Below are 10,576 nucleotides of genomic sequence, written 5' to 3'. Positions count from 1 at the left end.
AGGAACGAGCAAAAGCTAGGTCACGTGGTCACATGACCTACGACAGAATAAAAAACAAAAATGTTAAGGCATGTAGCCTCTTCTGGAAAGAATGCTCACTACAGGGGTCGAACCTGTGGCCTTGGCGTTATTAGCACCACGCTCTAACCAACTGAGCTAAGCGAGCTTTTTTCCTTTTTCGGCTTATATTTTTTCATCGGCGCGGTACTATATAAACAACAAAATTTCCATATAAGGAATGTGTTTCGATTGCATCCGGGAAAAGTATACAATGTAGCGGAAGCAGTGAAAAATGTGCTGGATGGTATGAAATGTGAGAAGGGAAGGTGTGTGGTGCCTAATTTTATGTAGAAGAGATTTCATTGTCGTAATGTGAATATTGGCAAATCAGAATTGTAAGGGCGGAACGTGAAAATCGGGTAACTTCAATCCATGCTTTGCTTCACATGCCACACGTTTAAGGTGATTCATGGTTGCTAGGTTACTTGGATCAACAAAGTTGGCTGATACACACGTAGCAATAGATGATAAATACAAAGAGAACTTGATAGCTATCATGTAAGCATGGCCTTATCTTATGCATTGGTGGAGTATTTGATGTAATAGAGCAACTTGGGATTGATCGTCAATTTAGCATCTCATCACGTTTTTTTATTTCTCGGCCATTGTATTACTGTTCACGTACGACTTTTTGGGGGGTAAGGAAAAAGAGATGATAAAGAGAGTGAGTTAAATAGAATACTTGGTTGAGTGGGATCATGTAATACAATGTGCAATAAGCCATGATGGGGGATTTGGGTCAAAAGATGCAGGGTGTTAGGTTGGGATGATTTGATTGCTTAGTTGTCTACCTCTAGCGTCTAGTCAAAGTCCCAACTAGGACCGGTGAAAATTTTCTGGCCTTCGCGTCTCCCCTTTTTCTCCCCAACAAGTTTTGTATTTACAAATGCCTCAAGAGGTAAATGAAGATTGTCTTTTGACTATTCATCTGTTGCAGTGTTGATGTGCAGTATACTGACGCGTGATGGTAGCTTGGTTCTGCGGTTCGTGCTTTGGCTCGCAATTTGGTCCATATTGCCGACATTCTTGATGACTTGAAGACCGGCATCCCTGCATTGGACGCTGCTGTGGGTGTTGACAGGAAGAAGAAGCGCAAATCCAGAGATCCCAATATGCCCAAGAACCCCAAGTCTGCCTATATTCTATTCAGCATGGCCAAGCGTGAGGAGGTCAAAAAGGAGACGGGTGGCGACGTCCGCGAAGTGATGACCGAACTTGCTCGTAGATGGCAAGCCCTTTCTGATAAGCAAAAGCAGGTATGTGTATATGTAAAAAAAGGGACAAGATGGGATTGGATCTCTTATTGCTGCTCTTTTTTATAGCCTTATATCGCTGAAGCCACCAAGGAAAAGAAGCGTCATGAAAAGGCGATGGAGGAGTACCGATTAAAGAAGTCTCTTGAAGAGGCCGCAAATGGTGACGTTTCTAATGATGCCGTGGACAATGAAGAAGAAGAAGAGGGCGAATCATCTTCTGAAGATCAATCTACATCATCATCGGAATCTTCAGCTGAAGAAGCTCCTGCCAAGGTTGTGCGAAAGAAACCTCTTGTCAAATTGGCCTCCAAGCCTTCCACTAAGCCTACCTCCAAGCCTGCCACTAAGCCTGCCACCAAGTCTGAACCCAAGACCGCCACCAAGCCTGAAATTAAGCATGCCGCCAAAAAGAAAAAGCATAGCTCCAGCACTCACAATGATCAACCAAACAAGAAGGCCAGAAAGAACAAGCAATAGTCCACCTTTTGAATCATTGTAATGCCATCATTTTATGACTCATCTTAAATACAAGAGCTGTATCAGCATTGCGTTTACTATCATATATGTATTTGTGTTTTGGGGTGGATGACAAGGATGATAATTGAAAAGTATGCAGCAGCTGTCATCAATGTTGACATGCTTCAAACAGCTTTTGCGTATGATTTGTGACGCATTGATAGAGTATAAGGAGCAAGGGAGGATACCAGGGGCAAATTTGGAGATATGTGGTGCGGTATAGGCTCGTGCTTGGTATAATTGATCCATTAGATGATTTTGATAGCTGTTTAGGTTAAGCTTGGTATCGCTTGCATAGCTCAAATCGAGGTAATAAAAGAGCACAGCAGCAATTTGGAAACCATAGATTAGTTAAAAAGTCGCCCCATTTCAGTAATTTCGTATGAGCATACAAACGAATTGAGCTTTACAATGAAGGATGCATGTGCGGGGTATGCACGGAAAAAAAGGATCCCTTGAAAAACAGATGGTAATAAGTAAACATTTACCAGCGAGGTGATGATCAATACCAACCAATGTTTGTGATGCATTGATGAGAAAATAAAGAGGATTCCTAGTGACGTGACACGAAATCCTGCATGACATCTTCATGTAACAACAGCGGGATTGTGTGTTTGTTGCACTACGTGAAATCCACAACCAAGCGGTCAAGGCACAAACGTATGACTGATATGAGGAATGAGTGGTTGTTGTTGTATGATATTTGGAGACAATAGCAAGTAGGGATGATGCATATGGATACCAAAGGACACGAGTATTGTGCTGAAACTGGATATTTAGGCTAAAAGAGAGAACAAAAGCATGGAAGTGGGGCACAAACCCATCACCCCCTTTTTCTTTCCTTGACCTCTTTTCCTTGTTTGCCCTCCCTGTTTTTCTTTTTCTTTATTTGCACCCGTACATCCTTCACTTTTTTTCCTTCTTTCTTTTTCCACTACCACGTTATCTGTTATGGCTCTTTACCCAACAACATCTTCACCTGCAAGTACCGCTTTCATTCATGGATCACTTGCAGCTTTGGAACAACAAGATCATACCATCAACCCTACTATCGATGACACAAAAGAACAACCATGTCGTATCACAACATCAACTCCCGATAGCAGTGCCTCGTCCTTGTGTTCATCCTCTAGCAGTGAATGCTCGTTAGAGATGAACATTAACAACAACAACTGCTTGGAAGAAGCATCATCCAACCAACAAGAGAATGGTCACAACAATGAGCAACAACAAGTGTCAGGTGGCTCGCGTCACGAGTGCAGCACTCCTCCTTTGTTGCCAACAACAGCAGATGCAGCTGCACTATGCTGGGAAGTGTTATTGTATTCCTATTGCTCACAATGGCTACTTCCACCCTTGGTCAAGGACGACGTGTTTTTGGGGCCACCCATTAATGACAATGAATCAGTCATGACGGCAAGTAGTAGTGCGAGTAGCATTATAGCTTCAAACAAGAACCCGGCACCCACACCATCACCTCCTTGCTTATCCCCTGTATCAGCTCCGGCGGAATTCCTGTGGAACCACGAGCCGCTTTTTGACGGCATTGATGATCTGCAGCACCAACAACCACCATCCGATAATGAAAACAAAAATAATGGGTCATCATCATCATCATCATCTACTCCACCACCTCCTTCAATACCCACACCATCCACCATGGATGATGATATCAGCATGCCATCACCTTCCTCTATTTGTGAAGCTGACGACATCAGCTTCTTTGATGACGATGAAGAGGAGAATAATAATAATGTGCCACGCCTATCTTTAAAGCGTCAACGTTCCGAAAATGAGGCATCGCCATCACCAACACCACCGCCACGCAAGAGTACTCGTTCCAACAAACCAACACCCTCACATCAAGCCACCACAACAAGTAAACGACGTACCAAACGATATGCTGGAAGACGTTCACGAAGCAAGCCCATCAAAGTGATTGCACCTTACCACGAGCCGCAGGACGGTGATGAATATCTTACGGTATTTGAACGATTAACACAAGCGGGGATCGATTGGTGCCGCTACTGTGGAACCACAGAGGGCGTTAACTGGCGTCCTGGACCATGGGGCAAACGTACATTGTGCAAGTAAGTGATCCGTAATAGAGACACGCGTTTTGAGGTATTAATAAGAGTGTCCATATTAGCAAACATGGATGTGACTATAAGGGCTATGGTATTGCAAGTCGATTGCCACGACTTGATCTTTCAGCCTTTGCCAACGAGCACCTTGAGGAGCGTAAGCGACCTGTTGTTCAGCAATTCTGTATCGTTTGTCATAGTCCAGAATCCGTTGTTGGAAATAAGCTTGTTGCTTGTGAAGGAGGATGTTCACGCGCATACCATCAGCATTGTCGTATCCCTTCCATCCCCAACACAGCATGTCATGATCAGCAATGGTGTTGTAGCACTTTGTGTCGTGAAAACCGCAAACGTAACAAGGTTGGGCCGTACGACGCGTGAGTTTAACACAACATCGCAGCACCATGTGCATACATTACACCACACACACACAATCAATCATGCATAACACACACACACACACACTCACACTCTCACAACATGGCAGCATATATTTACTCTCAACATTCCACCATTACCTCCTTGTGGAACATCTGCATTGCATTCCATCACCTCCTTTTTCATTTCTTTGTGTTTATATACGTTCCCGTTTTAGGGTTTAGACCGTCATCACTTTGTGTAATTTACAAAAAAACAAGTAAAGTACTTGCAGCAGCAGCACCAAATAACTCAACGTCCTGATGTTGGATAATGAATTTGTTATATCGTCTTTAAGCATCATAGTAGACCCGGATCATCTCTACATCATTAACTTTAAAGTTTAATCCTCACACTCTCCCCCCCAAACCAACCTCCTTTTTATCTTGGTTGTTTAACAAGCTCACATTCATCCATTATAGTGGTGATGCATAGCTCACAGACAACAGCCACCACCACCTTCTTCATCCCTACCCTCCTCGCTGCCTTAGGTGCTGTCAATAATGATGCCTATGTAGCAAAATGGGTTGTCAAAATGGTACTCCGGTTCGGTGAGCTGCATTAGCGAATCAAAGTCTTTTTTTATTTCTTTTGCTTCAAAACCCACTCATTCCACAACCACAACCACCACCCACAACGCACTCCATGAAGAAGTTGATTGCTTCTATTGAGGAGCATGTCGCTTTCTATGGACCTAATGGTAAACGATCTCTATCTATTCGACCCGCATTGTATTGCATGACACTCATGGGTGTCAAAAAACAGGTTGCGACGTCGAGTCATTGTGGCCCGTTATGCAAGCGATCGAGGCGACAAAGTCAAAGTGTTGGCGTGTCTTGGTTGGAATGAAATCGCTCGAGTTTTATAACGTATGTACAACGAGTCTCCATGGAGAGAGAGAATAGTCTATGCTCATTGCTACTTCTTGCAGGACAACCAAAAGCTCGATCGACCACGCGATATGAAACTTGAACACGCTGACAGTATACGAGTTGTTGCCCCCGCCGAGCTTCGTAAAAAGGTCCTTTTGCGATATGCACCGGTAATGGAAAGACCGAGTTGTCTTGTGTGGATAAGCTTTCAATAACAGTCTTTCTATTATTATGCAGCAGCAGAATCCAAATCTTACACTCAATGCGAACCAGTTTGCTGTACTCGACAAGATTGCAAACACACGGCGTGATGGCATCCTTCAAATTCAAGTTGCACGTGAACTTGGTGTGGATTCTCGGGCTGTGTATCCAGTCATCAAGCGTTTGGAGGAACATGGATTAATGTAATGATGGACACTCACCCTATGGGCATCGACATTCAATTTGTATTGACTCTGTGATCTATAGCATCAAAACACGTGTATCCACCAACAAGACATGGACGAATCTTTTACATCATATTCGATTTTCACCGGATGAGATGGTCACTACGCCTACAATGGATCTCCAAGGCATTATTCACTATGATACGCTGCAAAAGCAATTGGTCAATGTGCTATCCGAAGCAAAAGACGACATGATTCCCATGGCTGAATTATTCAAGATATTTGTGAGTGTATTGCCATTAGGGAAAGGGAGTCCACCTATAACTAATACGGTTGGGGGGATTCATACAGGGTTTTACGACAAAGCAGCAGAAAAAGTGGATGAGTCGATTCTTTGTGCGTGCCATTGAGGAAGGATACATTGAAAAGAAGCGATTGGTGATTGATGGCATCAAGACTGTTTGCATCAAATTGCTGCATTCACCCATCCAAAAAGAAGAGCAAGAAGGTAAGTCATTATAGATTTATCGATGCATCATGGATCTAACCTAGATTATCAAAGTAGCCGCGCCCAAGCCAGAAGAAGATACTGAATCATCCAGCTCAAAGAAGAGGAAGCGACAATATGGCCAGCTTTATGGAAAGGAGTTGCAAGATCGCATTGTGCAAGTGATTGGTGAAGCAAATGACAAGGGAATGACACGTAGGGTATGTAATTTACATCTTATTGTGTGAAAACATTTATTGATAACCTTTTGTATATTAGCAAGTGGAGCATGCCCTTCCAGAAGCTACACCAAGTGCCATCAAACACTTTCTCAAAAGCATCATCAGCATGAACAATGACAACGACAAGGATCAGCAGCTTTTTCATGTCATTGAAGCTCAGGGACGTGGTCGTTGTTATCGCTACTTTACACGGGTTGGCCTCGACACTTTTCTCAGCAACCGCGGTCAGATATTAGCCGGTCCCAATCATGATCAAGAGGGTTGTGCGGATGAAAACGAGACATCAGCATCAGCAGCTGTACCTGAAGAGCGAGAGAAGGATGATGATACATCAAATGGCACCAAACGGGCATTGACAACCACAACCAATGAGACACCACCACCACCACCTTCAAAGAGGGTCAAGACAGTAACAGAGGGTGGATTTACCAAGGGCACGCGACAATCCATGAAAGGCACCAATGTCACTATGGACAATCGAAGAAATGCCATGGCAACCATTGTCTTGCGCGACAAAGTACGCGAGTTGCATGGTGATTTAAGAGAGGAAATTATGGTACAAGCGGGTGAAGCGGATAGCAACCATGTGATAGCAAGAGCGACCTTGATGCGGATGGCAGAGCGATTGGAGAAGAGCAACGTGATCCGTATTATGAAAACGGCAGTGCCTACAATGACGGGTGCCATCGAGACAAAGATTCTTTTGCTTCACCCTGATGTGGGCGACAATGATGAGATTGTAAAGCAATACATGGAACGGCTGAGGATGAATCGCATGGTCAAGCCCATTGTTTGCAGGAAATTGCCTGAGCTTGAAGTTTATGACAGAGGAGAATCAGCAACACCTTCCACATCGAATGAAATGACACCTAGACAACATGCCGCATTGCAAAAGGTGTATGGTGCTCCTGACAAGTATTGGCGTGAAGTTGCTTTGCGTCATGGTTGGCTTAGTTCGAGATGGCTACGCGCTCGTGTGTTGCATGAATATCTCTTTGATCAGAAAAACAGCATGGATGCCGTTGATTTTGGAAACGTGATTTCGCATATGCCACTGGATGTTTATCGTAAAGCATTTGGTATTTGCAGCTACACCGAGGAAGCCGAAGAGTTTTTACGCAACAATGACAACCCAGAGATACCCCTTTCCATGATACCATCCAATTTGCATCCTACCATTATCACCAGCACGAGTCGATTAAGGCACCGTTTATTCAAGTTGTTGGCTATTCTGGAAGCATTGGAATTGATGGAACCACACACCTTGACGCGCCCAACAACAGCCACAGAAGAGCGACCTACCATCACCTTGACACGCATTGGTAGAATACGCAACTTTTTGGATGCATCACGGCCTATCCTCAAAGAAATTGAGTTCCACTCACTCGACAATGTCAAGGCATTTTGGGATGAATTACAATTCACGTGCACTTGTGAACACACTCGAACCACAGGGACCCCTCGTGGCCAAGGTGAAAAGGAAGATTTGCTAAGTTCCATCACCATAGCCAGAACATGGGGTATCCATATCCTATTGAATCCTCAGCAGCGTCAGCTACTTGAATCGCATGTGGATCGCACCAAAGGAAAAGCACCTTGTGACGATGACAAGTTGATTTTGCATTTATCACGACAAGTATCATTAGCGCCTTCTCGTGTCAAGCGGTACTTTGAAGGGATCATGCGGCTGCATCATGGTGGTCCTAGCAGTGGCAGCAGACCGGCTCGAAAAACGCGCCCTCCAGAGGTTGTTAGCAATCTTATCAAATCGGCCATCTCAGGAGAAAGCGTACAGGCTTACAAGTCAAACAACATTGAGCAGACATTTACTCCCACTCGACGCTACTTGAGACATCGATTTCCAACATCCAATACAGCAGGTACCCTCCCCCGCCCATACATTGGCTCAATCAATCGATATTAACGTTTGCTGGATAGATTTGTCACGTCCCAAAAAGTATAGAAAGTGGAAGAAAACGGAGCAAGATGTCCTCATCCATGCTTTTACCATCATGCGTCAACGTGCCGATGCACTCCATATTCCGATAGCATGGAGGCCGATTGAACAAGTTTTACCGGGTTGGGATTATGAGACGTGTCGACGGCGTTTGCATCATATGAAGAGTCATTCTCCTCATCTTGGACAAGATTTGGTCAACTTGAAGCAACAATGGATAAAGATCTACAATGATGGCATTCGATCTGGTGAATTGGTGGATGATCGGCCTTGGGATGTTGTCGATTTTGATTTACCAGGGCAATTGGAATATTTTGTAACCAAGTTACATGCATCACCGGTCCAGTAAGTTGAATGTGTGTGGAAAAGGTTAATATGACTGATCCCTTTTTATTTTAGGATAAATGCATCATTGGATCGTTTACCGGATCATCGACAAGAACTTTTGGATCTCTACAACATCGTTTCCAGGATACCCTATCAGCACATGGAAACCATGCTCACTGTACACGGTGATCGGAGGAACCTTCAACACGATCCCACTTGCTCAAGAATCACGCATATTGCTGTGTTGATCAAGGTACTACGAGTCCTCCCTTTTATTTGATTGTGTGACTAATGGATGGCCTATTAGATGGTGCTGTTGACAGCAACGAGCGATTACGACCCGAAGATTGCTCATACATTATTGGAACGATTCAGTCAGCAGGAAACGATGGATGCAACTCGATACTTGCGTGATGCAGGGGTACTGATCAAGAACAGAAGCTTTGGTGCAAATCGAATGATCCCAGGTCGACAATACAATTTTTCGGAAAAGTAAGAGACGATGGTTGTCATGGTGATGGATTTCCACTTTTTCACTCACCACGTGTGGGATATGTAGGTTCTTGAAGAAGTTTACTTGCTCGTTTTATCCCTCTCGGTTACTACAACAGTCAAGTGATTTTTATCAAGGATTGCAACCCAAGATAGACCTAAACAAGGATCAAATATCGGGAGGAGCTATGGCTGTTATATTGGACATGCTATCTACGGATCAGGTAAGATGCGAGCCATACTTGCTGTATCGGTATGTGAAGCTGATGTTCATTGTCAATAGATGAAACTCAACATGAGAGATGAAGAGCAATACTTTAAGGCGCATTACAATTCCACATTGGCCGAAGTTGTTGATGGTAAGCTATCAAGAAGGAGTGGGGGATCACGTGGTCAAGAGAAAACATGATTGATTGACTTTGCATTTAAAGATAATCTTTCTGCAAAATGGATTAATCAGGGATTTGATGTTATCCTCGATACCAACAAGCCCTCCATATCCCATGAGCAACATGCCGAGCCATTCGATACCGATACTTTTATGCCACCTATGGAAGCAGTCGATGCATTGGATTCAGATACCCGTTCTGTGTACGATTTGATTGACCATTATGGAAAAGATGGGGCCACACTGCCTCTGCTCAAAGTAAGTACCGGCAATGGGGTCCACATACATCATAACTTAGGAAACTTCATAGGGCCAACTTGACATACCGGATAGCAAGATAATACAGGCGACCCAGCAACTAATATTGGAGTCATTGGTTATCCGCGTTGGCTTCTCGGATTTGCGTCTCGTCACCTATCGACATGTTGGCCATTGGGCGATCCCACTTGATGACAGCAAGCATTTTCATCCTCGAATGTGGCGCAATATTCATGGAAAGACAATTCCCACTGTATTGGAAGGATGTGCAGAAGCTGTACTCCAGCATATTTTATCAACGCCGGGTATCAAGCAGGTATGGGGAGGAACACGGCATGATCTCTCTTATGATTGTTCTCTTATGCATCATCGTATATATGTATAGTCTCAATTGTGCGACATCTTTGAAGGATACATGGCTAAGACCGAAATGATGGATGTGTTGCAATATCTGGAACAGCGACATGCTATCAAGAGCAAGCAGTTTCATGAAGTGAAAAAGGTTGGGCTCTTTGGACGGCGTGTATTTAGCAAGTCATTAGGTAATTTACTATTATTATGCGAGCTACGTTACAAGCGGAGACTAACTAACACGGTTAATAGATAATGATAAGATAGCTCACGATAGCGTCATCCATTATTGGCCTTTAGCTGGATACTACAAGTCCATACAAGTTTCGAGATGATTTGTTTAAATGCATCATTAAAGCAAACAAAAAAGTGAGCGGTTGGTTGCCTGTCAGTGTCAGTTGTGCTCAAGCAAACATGCAAATGTTGGTTACACAGCATTTGGAAGAACGATAAGAGGATGGGGATATCGGTACCAAGATAACG

At 43.8% G+C, this 10,576-nt stretch overlaps 3 protein-coding genes and 1 non-coding gene across 4 annotated transcripts; 3 read left to right on the top strand and 1 right to left on the bottom strand.

Annotated features, from left to right (window-relative positions):
• Positions 1-92: 92 nt before the first annotated feature.
• Positions 93-166, bottom strand: O0I10_002870. Its single transcript has one exon. It is a non-coding gene; the product is annotated as a tRNA-Ile (tRNA).
• Positions 167-946: 780 nt separating this feature from the next.
• Positions 947-1,793, top strand: O0I10_002869 (uncharacterized protein; the record flags this gene model as incomplete). The annotated part of the gene is made up of 3 exons (XM_058482947.1): positions 947-958; positions 1,032-1,316; positions 1,383-1,793. The coding sequence occupies 3 exons, from the start codon at positions 947-949 to the stop codon at positions 1,791-1,793; spliced, it is 708 nt and encodes a 235-aa protein (XP_058346514.1).
• Positions 1,794-2,783: 990 nt separating this feature from the next.
• On the top strand, positions 2,784-4,297 carry O0I10_002868 (uncharacterized protein; the record flags this gene model as incomplete). The annotated part of the gene is made up of 2 exons (XM_058482946.1): positions 2,784-3,922; positions 3,982-4,297. The coding sequence occupies 2 exons, from the start codon at positions 2,784-2,786 to the stop codon at positions 4,295-4,297; spliced, it is 1,455 nt and encodes a 484-aa protein (XP_058346513.1).
• A 681-nt stretch (positions 4,298-4,978) lies between these two features.
• O0I10_002867 (uncharacterized protein) lies at positions 4,979-10,428 on the top strand (the record flags this gene model as incomplete). The annotated part of the gene is made up of 17 exons (XM_058482945.1): positions 4,979-5,033; positions 5,099-5,202; positions 5,265-5,375; positions 5,443-5,609; positions 5,674-5,875; positions 5,943-6,099; positions 6,157-6,299; positions 6,358-8,200; positions 8,259-8,622; positions 8,677-8,857; positions 8,912-9,096; positions 9,164-9,320; positions 9,380-9,455; positions 9,528-9,742; positions 9,795-10,058; positions 10,128-10,284; positions 10,346-10,428. The coding sequence occupies 17 exons, from the start codon at positions 4,979-4,981 to the stop codon at positions 10,426-10,428; spliced, it is 4,464 nt and encodes a 1,487-aa protein (XP_058346512.1).
• Positions 10,429-10,576: the final 148 nt, after the last annotated feature.

This window comes from Lichtheimia ornata, assembly GCF_029851405.1.
Source record: "Lichtheimia ornata isolate CBS 291.66 chromosome Unknown scaffold00008, whole genome shotgun sequence".
Taxonomy (NCBI): Eukaryota; Fungi; Mucoromycota; class Mucoromycetes; order Mucorales; family Lichtheimiaceae; genus Lichtheimia; species Lichtheimia ornata.
Note: the sequence above shows the minus strand (reverse complement) of the source record. Positions and strands in the feature narration are given on the sequence as shown.